This window comes from Lissotriton vulgaris, chromosome 1_1 (genome assembly GCF_964263255.1).
Source record: "Lissotriton vulgaris chromosome 1_1, aLisVul1.2, whole genome shotgun sequence".
Classification (NCBI taxonomy): domain Eukaryota; kingdom Metazoa; phylum Chordata; class Amphibia; order Caudata; family Salamandridae; genus Lissotriton; species Lissotriton vulgaris.
The window spans coordinates 1,425,548,797-1,425,566,822 of record NC_141685.1 but is presented as its reverse complement, the minus strand read 5'-3'; the positions used below and the strand labels follow the sequence as shown (position 1 = coordinate 1,425,566,822).

The window sequence follows — 18,026 nt, the reverse complement described above, 5'->3', positions numbered from 1 at the left end:
GGTTCCCACATATGGGCATTGCAGAGCCACTGGGGGTGATTATGGGCACCAAAGAAAGACTAGAGCTCCTAGACATATTTAAAGTTCTGCAGAAGGAGACCAGGTGCAAGGAAGGGACGAAAGGGAACAGGCAAAGGCACGGGGGGGGGGGGGGGGTGCTCTGCTCAAATAGCCAGAAGAGTAAAGGATATCCAACATCCGTGTCGGACTGTTTGCACAGTTTCAGTACAATGAGGAGGTCCAGACCAGGAGAAGCCTTAATGCTTCAAAATCATGGGGGGGGGGGGGGGGGGGAATACAATAGGTTGCAGTTATAAACAGTGACCTGTATAGGCCAGCACCATCAGAGCACACTATCAATTGATTGACATTTTCATGTGAACCCTTTTCAGGGCGTCCCACCCCTGGAGCGGTGGGGGCACCAAAAGTAAGCCTGTGAGCATGCTGGAACTTTAATGAAGGAGTTTTCTACCAATTTCTAAGGAACCCCTCCCCCCTCCACAATGTTTTGGCAACCAGAGTCTGGGGTCAGGCAATGGAGGAAGTGGGCAGGCAGAAGAGTGATGGCGAAAGGTCAGTAGGTCAATAAAGCCGGGAGACAATGGAAAGATGGGTTAGAAAATGTCCTAACAGGGAAGCAGCAACATTGTTAAAGACAGGTTTTGACCAGTTGTTTGGGATTCCATACAGCAGGGCCTGCTTGGATATAAGCCCATAGATGTTTTGTTCAGTGAAAGAACGAATAGACATTGTACAGAGGCAACTGATGAAGGAGCTGAGGTAAGGCAAGATGGCTTGTACAGTTATGTTATGTAAGTTTCGATTTATATAGCGCCAAATCACCGACAGGTCTCTTAGCGCCTGCTTTGGGAACCCGTCCTGGCTTTTCCTGTGAGATAATTCCTACTGGGCATCCCCAAGGCATCCCATCGCGATGGGGCCATAGTGGAGATTAAGCAAGATATTGCCCAGAGTTGCAGAGTGTGAACCCATGATTCGAGTAGGCACCAAGGCGAGAATTATCGAGTCCGTGGACATTTTGAGCTCAAGACCCTGCTGCATCGGGAATTGAACCCTGGTCCCAGGTCTGACCTCTGCATCAGGGTCTGCTTTCTCTAACCAGTGAGCCACACTTCTGCACACAGTTGAGAACATAATCTCCCTATGTGGCATTGCACCCAAGAAAACTATAGAGTAATTTAGGCGATTCAACGCCTGTCCTGGCCCAAAGGTGGCCCCATAAATTATTTTTGTGATTTAGACTAGTGCTCACTGACATGCTTGAGCATTGACATGGTGGTGCAGATGGTGGGCAGGTCAGGGTAGGAACGTAGATGGGGAAGTTGGTCATCTAATTGACTTTCTGACTCCTGCCAGTTCAGCACCAGCAATTCTTAACTGCTTTGAATTCGCTTCGCAGGCCAAATCTTCATGGATAAGGCAATATTAACAGGTTGTTTCGAAGTTTGTGCAATTTTCAAGACATTCAGTATATTCAGAGAAGGGATGATTAAAGGTGGCAGGGTCAGAGGTGGTACTGCACTCTTTTGAGGACCTCCTGTTAATAGGATAGGCAGGCAACAGAGGTGAGTGCTAGAGGCAGATGACCATCTTGGAAAAAGTGGCAGGAGTGATTGTAGTGAATATAATGCCCGAAAAAAAGAAAGGCCCGGGCACTACTACCATCTTCTTTGGCACAGGGCTGGACCCGGTGGCCATTACGTCTCGGTTACCAGCAAATAAATTACAAAAATTGTGGAGACTATTATGACATGTTTCTGACAGACGAAAGTGTGACTTGAGATAATTTCAACATGCGCTAAATGAACGTAATCTTGCATGCAAGGTAGTGTCACCAGGAAGAGCCTTTTGTATTTGACCATGCAAGGTGCAGAAATGCCTCATCTCAGAATATGAACTAAAGACAGGATTAGGCAAAACTTACACCTGTGGCTCTGATTTCTGAAGGGCCACAACAGTGTGAAAATGTGACTTTTGCATAAACAATCGACATGAAAGGTGGAAATATTTTAAACACGTTGGGGTCAGGTGGTGTTGACTCATACGAGCGGGGATGGTGGTACGCAGAAAATTGGTCTGAAGGAAAGAGGGCTGGAGGGAGAAGAGTCATAACATTGTATTCCACGAGTTCCTTCCTGTGGCGCTGGAGGTCAGGCTGGGGACACAGGAGATGAGAACAAGTAAATGACTCTCATAATTGGCAACAAGGTTGTGGTACAAGTCCTTAAAGATGATGGTTTGCGACAAGTGAGTGGTACAGCTTTTGAGAGAGCTAGTGCCTGTGGTGGAGTATTGTATTTCAAATTTGCATATTGCAAACCTAGACAACGGGTTGGCTAATGCATTACCTTGTTCGTCTTGTTCAAAATGGCACCAACTCCAGATCGACGCAGGAATCCAGTTCTTGATCGAATGTAGACCAATGGGTTGGGAGACCCTTTGGCCTGGCAGAAGGATTCACAGCAGTGCCAATGAGATCAGCAAATAAGAAGGCATGTAATAAACTTGTTTGGAGCTGATGTTTCAGCCAACACTAGTGGCTACAGTCTGCATACTCTTTATAACAACTAAACAAACAGCAGCAGCATGAGCCAAGTGTGGTCTGCGTATTGTGCAGTGTGTAAGCATTAGTCAATGAATCAGTTTTGCCAAGGGAGAGACATTGACATAAAGAGAGCATGATTGCATAAAAGTCCTGTAGACCCGCCCACTAAAGGGGTTCTATAAGATGACATGGCTAGAGGAGAGAGATACAACCTGGGTTCCAGCAGACTAAGAAGACGCTGTACAGTATCTATTGTTATTCTCAGTTTAAAGAAAACTATAATGAAAACACCCAGGTGCATGAATGTCTAGTTGTAGACATTTTTGTTCTCTGGTGTAGATGAATTTTATTTAAGAAATATTTTAACATCACAAGATTTGTCTTAAACAGACTTTGAGGTTTGCATGCACTGCTTCGTCTGATGCTGAGTATTTGAGGATTGAATGTTCTTTTCTGTTTTACTATAAAAACAAGGATACAGATGGGTCCCAGAAAGACTCCTCTAGCTCGCCGTACAACCTGAAACGAGACACACTTACAAGCACATTTATTTGTGGACGGTGTTCCACGGGATCAGAAGTGATGACTTTTACCCCCAGTGGAAAAGGTGAAGCAGGAGGAAAGGTGAAGCAGGAGGAAAGGTGAAGCAGGAGGTCGCATGATGTGGGGGCACCATCGCCTTCGACCTTTTACATGATCCATTTCTTATTCAAGATTTTATAACAGTCTATTTTCTTTCTAAGAGTCAATTCTTGCGCGTGGCAGGCTGGGTCCGCCTTATTCACTTTATAAGGCTGTTTTACCTTTTTTGAGAGAACTTGAATGCTTTCTACCATTGGAGCTTTTAGCCACTGTAGTTTATTGACTGTCCGGTAAGGTATCTCTAAACTGTGTCATTCTTTGCTCTCTGTTAAGTCAGTGATCTATGCCATCAACTGAAAGTTTATGGTTTGGTTTTTGAAACAAAACAAACTAACTTCATCTCATAAACATCAAACAATAACTGGAGCACAACGACAGCCTGTACTCACACCTTCCGTCCTGTAAATGAAGCTTATAGGAAAAAATATTTTAAATTATTTAAACGTCTTTGATGTACTTTGGAGGCTCCATATCTTCACTACAGCATTCGTGTTCCACAGTTCTGGTCTAGTGACATATATCACATACAGTTTCATGAAGATGAATTAAGAAGACTAGAGTATTGGGTGATAAGCATTAACTAATAGAGCGAGAGTGATACTCTCAGCATTGAAGATGACCAGTGGTCAGTACTCCTAGCCTTTGTTCGATCTTAGTACAGATGATTCAGCTAATTTTCCTAAGCAAAGTAGTTAAAACTGCTCCAGATACGAGCATTTAACAACAGTAAGTTCGTCATACTTTATATATTTTGTATAGGATCATCAATCTACAATTTGCAAACAATATGTGAACTACTTGCCTCGTAGAGTACTGGAGTGATCATAAGACCTGGCCCCCACAGGAACGCTTCATCTATGTCATGGGTCCGACGGTCCGACATGAACCTATTTTTAAATGTAAACAGTACATTGTTCAGACAAATTAGTTTTGGCACATGGAAAAAACTATGATTCTGTGAAATGATTTATTGTACATTTTAAAATGTAAAACCGGAGCCAACCCGTTTTCTTCTTGGACTTTATTTAGATTGGCCCAGTAAAATGGGATTAAAATACGCCTGCTGAAGCAATAAAGACCTGGGACAGAGCTATAACTGGTTTCTCACATCAAAAGCAAAAAAACAAATGCCAAGGTCAAGGGCAACCGCAGGTGATTGTCCTCTGGCCCAAAGTCGCAAAACATTTTAATGGAGTCTATTAAGATGTTTGCTAAATGCCTTAGAGTTATATCTACTTCTAGTTTGACTCCAGCTTGAAAATGGCTTCATTTATCCCAATCAGGAATTCACAGAAGTATTCCTAATAGACATAAAGCATTGTACAACTCTGTACATCTGTGTCAAAGTGCACAACAGTAAACTCCATGCAATAGGAGGCGAGAGGGAAGAAGAACACGACATGGCTTGCCTTGAAAATTTCTGAATTCTCACAAGCTTGAGTAAGTAATCATCCACAAATTCCTATCTAGGATGGACCCCACTGATTCAGAATACACGCACCAGCCGATCTGGTTGTGTCATAATAAACTCTTGGATGTGTCAAAGGCATCCTGATCCCATGGTTGTTTTACAGAGGAGTCATGATGCAATTGTTCTGCAGTACACTTGATTTCCCTACTTAGAGCAGGGGTTTAATTGGGGTTCTCGTACAATCAAGCCAGTGGGACAGCCCTCTTTGAGTCATAAATATTTATTATTTGCCTTTGTGGAAGCTTGTGTTCTACAGCTAGTACAAAATTGGGTGCAAAATGTGCACTCGCAGGTGCCAACCTGTCTAGCAGCACTGCATGCAGTGGGATCTTGAAGTTTTCTAATGACTTATGCAGCCTTCCTATGCTGATACACTTTAATGTATTTAATGCACTGTGCATGCATCGGATAAGCGTGAGCTGTGGCAGTACTTAACCCCGCGATGCGTGGGGGGGCACGATGGCGCTGCGGCGCTGATTGACGAGCCCATCTTGTCATGAGGCACAGTGCAGCTGTGCTCATGACGAGCTGGGCTCGTTATGAATCCGCCCACTCCTGTAGAACTTCCGCACAGGCGTGGAATTCGCCACGCGGGGGTGTGGCGCGGCCGTTATGATGAGCCCAGCTCGTCATGAGCACAGCTCCACTGTGCGTCATGACGAGCTGGGCTCGTCATCAGCAGGCAAGGGGTTAATCTATAAAATAAACTCAGCTGTGAAGCGCTCAATCAATGCAATTAAATGTTGGTGAGCCGAATACCAAGGCTGCGTAGCCTTAAGCCCATCTTGTGCCTCTAAATTTACACTCTCTGCCCCTTTATTTTATGACTGCAAGTTCCTCCTTTCTCCCTTTGAGATTATTTCTGTCTTTCTCTTCCTTTTTCTTTCTGCTTCATGTGTTTTACCCTCTCTTGCTCTCAGAAAATATCTGATGTGGAAAAATGCAAGCTGAACAAATGATGGACTGAATGCAGAACAATGCAAACATTCACCCCGTCACACAGATCTGGGTTTATTCCATTGATCTTTTGCTCGCCACACTATTCCAGTTTGGACCCAGCCATATGCCTATCAGTCTTGACCCTGTTCCTTATGGGATCAGTCCAACCCAAACTGCCAATCCAGGTCCTCCCTGGACTAAAAACAAGCATCCTGGGACCGGTTTCAGGGCATCACCCCATATCAGCCAGGCTAGCTTGAATTCAGTGGTGCAGTGAGCACAGGACCCAAGACTGGGCATACCCATCCCACGTAAGGCGACAAATGCAAATGGAACACATAATGGATGGAATGATGAACAATGCAAACATTTGCCCCAGTCACAAATATCCGGGTTTAATCCATCATTCTTTTGCTCTCCACACCACCCCTATTTGAACCTAGCCATTTGCAAATCAGTCTTGACCCTGTTCCTCATGGGAACAGTCCAGCCCAAAGTGCCAATCCAGAACCCTTTCCTGGACCAGAAACAAGCATCTTGGTGCCGGTTTCAGAGAATCACTCCTCATCTGCCATGCTAGCTTGAAACCAGTGGAGCAGTGGGCATACCTCCCAGACTTAGGACTACAAATGCAAAAGGAACAAATGATGGACAGAATGCTGAACAATGCAAACATTCAGCCCCAGTCACAAAGATCTGGGTTTCATCCATTATTCTTTTTCTCACCGCACCACCCCAGTTTGGACCCAGCCATTTGCAAATCACTCGTGACCCTGTTCAACATGGAAACAGTCTAGCCCAAACTGCCAAGCCATGTCCTCACCTGGAACAGCAACAAGCATCCTTGGACCGGTTTTGTGGCATCAGCCCTCATCAACCAGTCTAGCTTGAATCCATTGGTGCAGTGAGTATGGGACCAAAGTCTGGGCATACTCTTCCCACTTAGGGTAACAAATGCAAAGGGAAAAATGATGGATGGAATGCTGAACAATGCAAACATTAACTCCCAGTCACAAAGATCTTAGTTGAATCCAACATTCTTTTGCTCACCACACCACTCCAGTTTGGTCCCAGCCATATGCAAATCATTCTTAACCTGTTCCTCATAGGAACAGTCCAGCCCGAAGTGCCGGTCCAAAAAAGTAATTTTGTGGTCTTCCTTTCGGTAACTAGCAGCTCAAATTCATCACTGATTTGTGGTCTCCATATTATACAATGTTAGCTATAATATTAACTTAAGTCAAACTTTAAGTGAGTTTATTAAACAAAAAGATGATGATTAAGTAGGCACATAAAGACTAAAAACTTTGAAATCTTGCAGAAATCTCATTAATCTCATTGCCTCTAATGCACACACCGAATAAAACAAACTCACCAAAACCTGCTGGGCTTTGAGAATTTCTAAGAACTATAAGAAGAATGTGAATGACAAGACAATGTTACACGTGATATGTATATATAGGTATGGGTATGGTATTAAGAGTTTGTAATAAGCAATATGTGAACTGCTATGTAAAAAACAACAGAATATTATTTATTCAATGTTCATGGGGGCGTACCAAAATAGAAGTCCAAGAGAAAGTAAACAGAAAAATGTTTTCTTTATTTATCTTTGTCCATTAAAATACAGATCATCAATATAATGTGCAACGAATTCAGCCAACGCGTTTCACCCCCTACCAAGGAGTTTCTTCAGGGCACTGCAGTTCTTTCTAGTGTGTTGTGTTCAGGTACTTCCCCTGTTTTCGAGCTAGGTTTTTTTGGACCGGTCGTTTGTTCATTCCTGTATCATTCTTTTATTCGTGCAGTTTGTGTCCTCCCTTATACTGTATCTTTCGGCGTTTGATGTTGGCGTATCGGCATGGCTGGAACCAGCCATGCCGATACGCTAACATCAAACGCCGAAAGATACAGTATTGCAACGACCTTGCACTAATACGAACAGGGATGGGAAAAAATTGGACCACCTGAATCGACTTATGGGCAAGAACTACCAAGCTTTGAAAACGTGGGAACAAATAAGGGAGGACACAAACTGCACTAATAAAAGAATGATACAGGAATGAACAAACGACCGGTCCAAAAAAAACTAGCTCGAAAACAGGGGAAGTACCTGAACACAACACACTAGAAAGAACTGCAGTGCCCTGAAGAAACTCCTTGGTAGGGAGTGAAACGCGTTGGCTGAATTCGTTGCACATTATATTGATGATCTGTATTTTAATGGACAAAGATAAATAAAGAAAACATTTTACTATTTACTTTCTCTTGGACTTCTATTTTGGTGCGCCCCCATGAACATTGAAAAAATTGTTTAACTGATCTGGAGAGCACAGCGACGCCAAACAGCAGCTGGCGTCGGGGTTGGCGGCACAGAGAAAAAAACACATACAAATATTGACTTATCTTGGAACTGGAATTTGGGTGCGGCATTATAAGGTCCGCTGTTGCTCTTTCATACAAACCACAGAATATTAACCTGTAGAATCAATTAGGAAGTATGCTCACATTCAACAGAGTACTTTGTTACAAAGCCTGTGGTGGTTGTCTTACTAATAGGAAGAACTGTTCATGAACATACATAAAAGGTTCTATATCAGAACGCTAACAGTTGGTTACACAGAAACAGGGTTAATGTACAGCCTTTCACCATTAGAGTTATATGCAGGACCTTCACAGCAGGTTACTAAGACTTCTCTTATCACCTATTTCGTGCTCACTTCGACCCACAAACATCAGTGTGTTGCAGAAGTCAGACGGGTGGTATGTGATGACAATAATGTAAATTCTATTGATGCCTTATTCTATTCTATGGGTAAACACAAAAGAAAGGTCAATGGAGATTTAGAGCCCTGCTGTTGTTTGCTTTCAGATACAATATCCTATACACACACAAACACCGGGGTCTAAAAGTAGGTAGAATAATTAGCTGAAAAAATTGTTTTCCTTTTTTAGGACAAAATTCCCTCACCAGGTGGCATGCTTCATCATTGGGATTCTCCTCGCAGTGTGTCAGCTAACCATGGTGAGGTCTACAACCCCTTCCTTGAGAAGGAGGAGCTCTTGGGATATCTTAAGAGATTTATCAGAAGCCCTATGCTGAATTTAAGAAGTGTATATCCGTTCGTCCTCAAACCTGCCATTGGTTGGACGCTCCAGGGTCCTCACATCATGGACAGAGTGCACCCTGAGCGCCACGCAATTGCCCCTCGAGTTGAAGCACAACACCTGCTGATTGAAGGTTGTAATGCAATGGATCTGCTATGGAATTTCACTGTGGATCACTTATTGGTTTTGTATTTTTTATTTCATGAGCAGGTTATTTGAGCAGATACAATGCTAGAGGTCTTGATGAATGCCAATACAACTCTTATGAGGTTCTAGTTGGCAGAACTATTATGTTGACCTAGAACTAGTGATACACGGAAACAGGGTCAGTTGACCACTGCAGTGTCCCTTCTCTGTTTTTAATCCTGTCCCAGGCATGCATGAATAAAGTTGTACGCCTGATCTGGAGTCAGTTTTAATCACTACTTCACATATTGCATGCTCTGCAAAACCGCACCACTCTTTATTTCACCACAGGGCTTCTACCAAATCTCTTAAAACATCCAAAGAGCTCCTCCTTCTAAAAAGAAGGAGTCACAGCCTGTATCATGGTCAGTTGTCACAATGCGAGGAGCATTACAATCATGAAGAATGCCATCTCCGGTGGGTGAGGGAATTCATCCTAAAAAAGCAACAATTTTGTTCAGCTAGGTTTTCTAACTCTTTTTAGACCCAGTTGCTTCTGTTATTCTATTCTATCTCAGGAGTATATTTATTGTTCTCCTATTTTGGTTCACACATTTTTCACAATATTTTTGGTTTAAAAAAGAACTTTGGCCCATGCTTTGTAACACCTTATGTCGTGGGGCTGAGCCTTGCATTTACACTGTTAAGTTGACATGAGCTTATTAGAAGTTTAAATGCCATTTTTCCTTTCTGCTGCCTTTTGCACACGGCACACATTATTATAAATGTTTAGAGTTAGCAGAGTGTTTTGCTTCACACGAGAATAATATGCTTTTCTATATTAGCAGCCTTGCTTGGTAAGCTTCGTCTGAACAGTGAGTGCCGAGGCCTTCAAGGTTATTTCAACACAGTGGTTGTTGTTTGGACTGATCAGCGCACGGTCTAGACATAACATATATTCAGCTGTGGCCACCTCTGATTTTGGTGCGTTTAATAATGCACTGCGTAGGCATGATCACACACACTTGGAGAACATTTGCATGCTGAGAGCTGGTGCAGAATCTGATGTGATCCATTTCTGCTAAGTACCAGAGGTATGGGGCCGCCCTTGTAATCCCAAGAGACCTTCTGTAGATATAAAATAACCTACTAGCAAGGGAGGGTAAAATATAGGTATATTTTAAACCTGTTTCCATTTAGCATTGTAACATGCTTTCTCCCTTTGTATTTTATGGATTATTAACTATGCTGATATTCTTGTTGCTTATAATATGTCTGCTTGTATTAGCTAAGATACCGCGCATGAGAACACTGCATTAGAAATAAATATTTCAAACGTGCACATGTCTTCATTTTACTCCCTGTTTTGGACTGGCATGAGAGTATAACGAAAGAGTGTTCATGTGTTCCACATTGCCTGAGGTAATCTAAGTTCCATGTTCTGGGTTATCTAATCATTGGTGTTTTGGTAGAGCCAATGAGACACTGATGCTAGTCTGGTAGGGGAGTTTGGGTACTAAGGTGAGTTTTGGCTAAGCATGAGCGGATTTTGCGGATTGGCAATCCGCGAATTTTGCGGATTTGCGGATTCGCAATCCGCAAAATCCGCGAATTCCCGCGAATTTGCGGATTTTTTTTTTTTTTGTGTTCGCCCGTGTTTCTGCCAGTTCGCGAGGGTTTTTACAATTTCGCAATTTGCGAACTTACCTGTCGGGTCGCAAGTTTTGCGAACTTGTTGTTTCTACGTGTCCAGCCTGTTTGGGACACTCTTCTTCATCACTGCCACTCTCTGTCACCACTGCCACTCTCTGACTACTCATGCCACCCTCTGGCCCACCCATGCCACCCTCTGTTTCATCACTACACCCTCTGGTTGTCCAGTGTACATTATTTTCGGCAAAGCAAAGCACACCTTCCCTGCCTCAAGTGACCTGAATTAATTTGGGGCTGATTAATGTGTCACAGAATATTTTTTTAGCTGGCACCTGCTTCCTTAGTGCGCCCTGATTAGTGATCTTTTGCACTTGCTAAGTGCTTTCATTGTTGCAAAATTAGTTACAACACCTGCCCTGCCCCAACTGACAATAATGAATTAGGGGCTGATTAATGGATTTTAACTTCCAGCCTGGCTCCTGCTTGTCTCCCTTAGCTGTAATTCAGGACCTTTGTGGCATATGTGTAACTATTCTGAGGTTCAGAGCAGGGTCACATAATAGTTTCAACTGGCAACTGAACTCTGGAGGGGCCCCTCAGGAAGCACTACAGGAAATGGCTACTAATGATGTGCCTGAACTTTTGAACCTGGTAAGTAGTTACTTTCAGTTTTGCCAAGATCGTATTTCTGCAATTTTGCACTTATTCGCGGGTCGCGAACTCACGCGAACAGTGCGAGCAGTGCGAGCAAAATCCGCTGCTCGCGGATTTGCGGATTTTGCGGGAAATTCGCAAATCTCGCGGATTGCGGATTTCCCGAAAATCCGCAAAATCCGCGAGCGGAACGGATTTTCCGCCCACGCCTAGTTTTGGCACACCCTAATTCACTGAGGTTCCAAGTCTCTATGCACAGTTCTGTGTAGGAGCAGAATCCCTGCTACACTTATATGTATAGCCATCCACTAGTGATACCTGTTTTGTATTTTTCTAGAGATCTGGACTAAATGCAGGCTGAAAGGAAATGTAGCTTTTAGCAGTATCACACCCAAAGGTTTGGACTGACGCTGCTGGTTTTTCAACTCTGAGAGTGCACTGAGGTCTGCTAACCTGACCTCAGTGCCAGTGTTTAAACCCCCTACAAAGTGCATGTCGAATTGCCTAACCACAATTGGCATAATCTGCCTTATTTATGAGTACCTAATATATGGTACGAAGGGTACTCAGGGCATGTAAGACAGAGTGTCCTCCCTGGGGCTGCAACACTAGTTGTGCCACCCTCTGTGGGACAAAGTACAAAATGAGCCCCTGCCTGCCACTGCAGCCTGGAAGAGCAGTTTTAAAATGCTTGTTTGACTTTGCCATCTAAACTAACAGCAAAGCCCCCACTTCCCTTAACAATTTCGGTATATTTCCCCTAAGGAAAGCCTATGCAGTCCTGAATAAGGGAGCTATATATTTTTGAGTAGGACATATGCTTTTAAACTTTCCTGACAGCAATACTTGTTGTTTTGCAGTGGAAACATTAGTAGCTCCATTGGGTAATACTGATTTAGCGGCTGACCCCTCAGCCCAGCTAACTTCTGAATCAGACTACTAAAATGGGTACTTCAGCATATCATATTAATTGTGGCATTAAACCTGACTTGATACCAAGTCGTATTTATTGTAACTTTTAAGAGAAGCAACTTTTTAGAAAGTTTCCACTCTGTAGCCAAGTTTGCCCAGTAGCCTCATATGGTTGCTGCCGAGAAACAGCCATTACAACGCGGCTGTTTCCACGCAGGGCCTTTACCATGCAGGCTTTACCATGCATACACTGTTACCACGCATAGCCTTCACCACACATTTTTTTACAACATACGTGGTGAGGGCATATGCTGCAGGCAGCACCTGCGTGGTCAAGGCTATCGGCATCGTTAGAGGAGCGAAGAGCTCCTTCCCTTCCACATGACGACCTGTGCCTAACAAGAGTTGACTCGTCATGCTGTGACCTCTATGAAAAAATCCTTATCAGGCAGGGCAGGCCGAGTGCAGTGGATTCCCTCAATCGTGTATCATCCTGGAAATGTGTGTTTTGCTGTCTTAGCAACAACTTTGTTCAGGTCAGGCATGCGCCCTTTTAAATCGCTGACAACCACCGACAAAGCAGAGTACACTTTTTATGATAAACGGCATCTGTTTATTGGATGAAGAGGTCCCCTTTCAAATTAGGAAATAAAACACCGGACTATTAAGTAGGGGCCTAGGATTTAGGGCAGGGTCAGGTGTTTTTTTAGCGAGGGCGCACTGGGGTCAAGAATTAGGGCTTAGGGCAGAAATTAGTATTTTATAAACAGGGCGGGGAGCGCACTGAGGACTAGTTTTAGGGATTAGGGCAGAGACTGGTATTTTTTAAACAGGGAGGGAAGCGTGCTGTGCTATAGATTTAGACATTAGGGCAGAGAAAAGGATTTTATTTAACAGGGCTGGGGCGCGCTGGGGTCTAGATTAGGGCTTAGAGCAGGGTCGGGTGTTTTTAAAAAAGGGCGGACTTTACCATACATGCTTTACAACAAAATACATTGTAAAAGCATGTGTGGTAAAGGTTATATGTGATGAAGGCATTCAAGTTGTAACGCATGCGTGGTAAAGGCATGCGTTGCAATGGAATGCGTTGTTCAATCATACAACCGTTGCTTCCTATAGGAAATTGGGTTGCTGGTTGAGTGTGGTGTGAGCCTTGGTCAAGCAGCAACAAAAATTCTTGTCAGGGTAAGGCACAAGCAAACCTCAAACTAACCTGTGCTCAGCTTCTTGGTAGCTTGCCATAGAGTAATCAGGCTTAACTGAGAGGCATTGTGTGAAGTATTTATGCAACACTTCAGACAGTAGCACAGTGAAAACACACCACAAATGGACCCCAGAACAGGATTAAAATAGAGCTTCATTAAAAAAACATGACCACAATGACAACAATTTAATTAATAGAGCTCGATACATGAAACTTTAAAGTTTTTTTGTGAAAATAGTGCCAAAAGGCATAAAGTACCAATTGTGGTTATCTGGTTGCGCCAGCCGGGAAAAAGTCACAAGTTCAGGCCAACTATGACGAAGTGCAGGCCAGCTATGTGGACCCTATTAGGCCTTCTGAACAAGAGTACCTTTAATCTTGGTTTGGGGAGCGTTGCATGGATCGGTGTTGAAGATGCACCAACAGCTTGTGAGATGCATAAGTTCCAAGTTGCAGTGAGGCTGTGCTGCAAGGTGCTTTTGTGTCCACATTGATGATCCTGTTGACCAGCCTTGGGATGTGAAGTCCGGTGCCAGGGATGCAATGGGCAGTCAGGAAACGTGTCAGTTCGAGGAGCTGTAAGGCTGCGATGCAAAGTCCGGAGTCGAGGCTGCTGTCGACAAGAGATGCGAGGGCCTGCACTGAGGATGCGTCACACAGTGGACATTCCGAATGTGAAGAAGTCTGCAGCAGTAAGGCATGTCTTTTCTGATGGGCCCAATTCATGCAGCAGGATGCGTTGGTTCTGTTTGTGGTTGTGCCAGCCAACAGATAGGATGTGTCTGCTCTGCCAGATCCATAGTCTGGCATAGCACCTTAGGCCCAGTTTCAAAAGTCCAGGACTGGAGTGGTAGACTCACAGATGGCAGAATCCAGGTACAGATGCAAGGTTGTTGGAAGCCTGCTATGACCCCAATGCTTCAGATCAGGAGACCAGCCAACTAGTCCTTGGAGCCACTCTGGTTTCTGGAGTTCAAGAGATGCAGGTCCAGTCCTTCTCACCCAGGCAAGATGGCAGCAGGCCAGCAAAGCAGGAATCCAGCAGAGTGAAATACAGCAGAGTGGCAGTCCATCAGCAGCACAGCAGTCCTCCTTCCTGGCAGAGTAGCCACAGGTCCATAAGTGCACTGAAGTAATGGCGTCTGAGGTCCATCTTTTATACCTTGGTGCCCTGGTTCTGGAAGGTGTCTGAAGCTTCTAGACAGTGACTTTGAAGTGCAAGGAATATCCTGCCTCCCATGCCCTGACTCCAAGGTGGCTGAAGTGAAAATGCAGGGTCATTAGGTACTTTGTGTGGGGACAGGACACAGGCTATTCCGGTTTAAGTGAGGCTGTAGCCGGCTCCTCCCTCCCACCCTGCTAGTGATGGCCCATCAGTCACACCTAAGCCCATTGTGTGTGGCTGTCTAGGGGGAATACACAAATCGCAACTGCCAACTACACCCAGTCATGTGACCAGAGACCGATTGCAGACAGCAAATGGCTAAGGCAAGAAATTGGCAACTTTCTAAAGGTGGCATTTTGAGAATTGCAATTTAAAATCTGATTTCACTATAAGTTATGATTTTAAATTGCGATTCCAGAGACACCAAGCATGAACAGGTAATCTCTTACCCATTTGGACATTACAGTTACAAAATGTAATAAGGCAACTCCAATGTTATCCTATGGAAGAGATAGGCCTTGCCGTAATGAAAAACAAATGAAAGGGTGTTTCACTACCAGGACATGTGCAACTTAAAAGTGCAAGTCTACTTTTTAAATACATTCTATTCTCCCCTCTTGGCTGCCATGGCCTTCCTTAGGGGCGACTAACACGTATTGAACATGAAGTTTTGGCCCAACAAAATGTTTACTTTGCCATGTTGTAATGGCAATTTAAAACTGACGGGCTACTTGAGTGGCTGGCGCAATCCGTGCTGCAGACCCGCTAGAAACATTTAATATACAGGGTCCTGGGACAGGTAGAGCCACTTTACTAGGAGCTTATAAGTCAATTAAATATGCCAGTTAGGGATAAGCCAGTATTACCATGTTTAGACGAGAGAGCACACGCACTTTAGCAATGGGTAGCAGTGGTAAATTGCACAGAGTACTAATACAAGCAGGAATCAGGTCAGAAAAAGTACAGGAGGAAAACAAAAAGTTGGGGGAAAGACCATCCTAAGGCTGACAGGTCTAACATGTGCCCCCCCCAGCTGTAAGAGGGGAGAACTACCCAACCCCTTGGGATTTCTCTTTCATCATTGGTTTGATCTGCCCCAGGATGGTGTTCCACAGTTTGGGATTTGTAACCCTTATCTGCATGAGCCACCTGGGGGCTGTGGTCTGTCTGAACCCTGAAGTGTGTCCCAAACAGGTATGGTTTCAGCTTCTTCAGTGCCCAGACACAGCAAAGGACTCCCTTTCACTCGCACTCCACCTCTGTTCCCATTGAAGTAACTTCCTGCTAATGAAGGCTACCAGTTGGTCTAGGCCTGACTCATTTAGCTGTGCTAAGACCGCCCCTATACCATACTCTGAAGCGCCTGTCTGCACTATGAAATCCTTAGAGACTATGGGTGCAGTACAAATGTCCTCCTTGAGGGCATCAAAAGCCTTCTGGCAGGCCACTTTCCAGATCACCATTCTGAGCTGCTGCTTTAAAGTCAGCCCTGTTAAGGAGGCAACAATAGTGCCCTATCCCTTCAGAAACCTCCAGTAGTATCCTGTGATGCTCAGGAAGGCTCTCACTTCAGTCTGTGTGTTAAGGGGTTACCAGGCCAAGATAGTCAATTTTGGCCTGGAGAGGCTGCATCTTGCCCCCACCCACCATGTGACTCAGATAAACCACGGGTTCCTGCCCTATCTTGCGCTTACTGGCTTTGATAGCTAGGCCTCCCTGCTGCAGGGCCTGAAACACCTCTTGGAGGTAGTACAGGTGTTCCTCCCAGCCGGAGATGTGGACAGCTATGCCATCCAGGTAGGTGGCACAGAATGCCTTCTTCCCAACTAGGATCCTGTTGGCCAACCTCTGAAAGGTGGCAGTGTCAATTTTCAAACCAGAGGGCATCACCTGGAATGGGAAGTGGCCATCTGAGGTTGAGAATGCAGACCTCTCTTTTCCCCCTCTGTCAGAATGATCTGCCAGGACACTGATGTTAAATCAAAAGTACTAAGACATTTGCCAGTGCCCAGCCTGTCTAGGAGGTAATCAGCTCAGGTGATGAGGTGTATGTCAGTCTTCATGATGGAATTGAGACGCCGGTACCTAAGTTATGGAGTGGCGCCCGGTGGGGCAGTCTTGGGTACCAGAACACAGGGCTGGACCAGGGACGGTTGAAAGGCTCAATCACCCCTAACACCAGCATCTTGGAGACCTCCTACTTGATAATGGCTCTCACCTTGGCTGACAACCTGTAAATTCTATTTTTAACAGGTAGACTGTCTCCAGCGTCAATGCCATGGACATACATGGGTATGAGTCCAGGTACGAGGGAGAACAGAGGCACAAACTACTCCAGTAGCGGGTGGCAATCACTTTGTTGTTCTGGGATCAGTGTGGGAGAGAGGTTGACACCCTCCACTGACCCATCATGTACCTGGGCAGTGTCAGATTTCTCTTGTGTTGTATGTATTTCTTATTTTGCTGTTTGGTGCTTCTAAATGCATTACACTAGATCGTTTGTTTAAGCCTTACTGCTCGCAACCACAGTTACTGAGGGTTGAGATAAAGTTTTTGCAAATGAGTCCAACTGAACCCAAGACAGTTTTTGCACAGGTATTTCAGGGTAAGGTTGCACAATCACACCATATAATACACCCAAATCCTCACATCAATGCCCAGCATTGGGATCCAGAACTTGTGTTTAGCTGTACAAGACAATTAAGAAGCTGGTAACCACCGAAAAGATATGCCAAGTAGACACTGAGAAGTTTAAAAAAGTTTGGCAGGTTCTGTATTTCCAATCACTATTTTACAGGACCTACCACAAAGTTGACAACACAGTTCTCAGAAAGAGCTAAACGTTTCTGCTTTTCTTCAAAGATGGAAAACATGGAAATTGACTTGGCCATTCTGCCCACACCGAGGAGCAATGATTTAAGAGTGCTTTGCAGGGACAGGAAAATCAGTCCCCAGGGATCACTGTCAAGAAGGAGAACCGGTAGAAGGCCCTGAGAACCTAGGAGGATGACAGGAGAGCCCAAGCACAACTCTCAGAGGAGATCACCCCTGACAGTGGGGATGAGGAAGATGGCAGAAATCTCTTCAACATTGATGGGGAGAATGAGAGCGTAGCACCCAAAGTTTGCTCAAGGCAGGACTCCAGATCTGGAAGTGAAAAGAGCTCCACCTCACTGAGAAGATTCAAGGGCCTAGAAGCCCAGCCTCTAGGAGATCCAGAACAGGAAGTTGGTTGTGTAACAAAGGATAATGGCCCAAGAGGAGAAGAGGCTCAAGCTTGGGCTGAAGCCCCTATGACATCCCGGCAGCAAAAAAGAAGCAAAGGTAAATAATTGCAACGGCTGTCTATGATTCTATGTTGCCCAAGGGTTTTGTTCCTGAATATGTAGAGGGGTGACACAGACAAATGGCTGGCACTCAATAAAAGGGCTCTAAGGATGAGATGGGCGGGTTCCCAATATTAGGTATCCTTGTTATGGGAGCTAATTCCAACAGAAGGGAGAGATAGCTTGCTGACACTAGAAGATGGGATGGTAAAGTCATACACTCATATGAAGGAGGCACTCGTAAAGCTATTTGGTTTAAA

General features: G+C 44.6%; 1 protein-coding gene across 1 annotated transcript in view; it reads right to left on the bottom strand.

Annotated features, from left to right (window-relative positions):
- Positions 1-18,026, bottom strand: part of LOC147750636 (lysosomal alpha-glucosidase-like) — an 817,641-nt gene that overhangs the window by 231,034 nt on the left and 568,581 nt on the right. Inside the window, exon 17 of the mRNA XM_086967236.1 lies at positions 4,011-4,095. Within this exon, the coding sequence (XP_086823362.1) occupies positions 4,011-4,095 (85 nt within the window). The remainder of the gene's footprint in view (positions 1-4,010; positions 4,096-18,026) is intronic.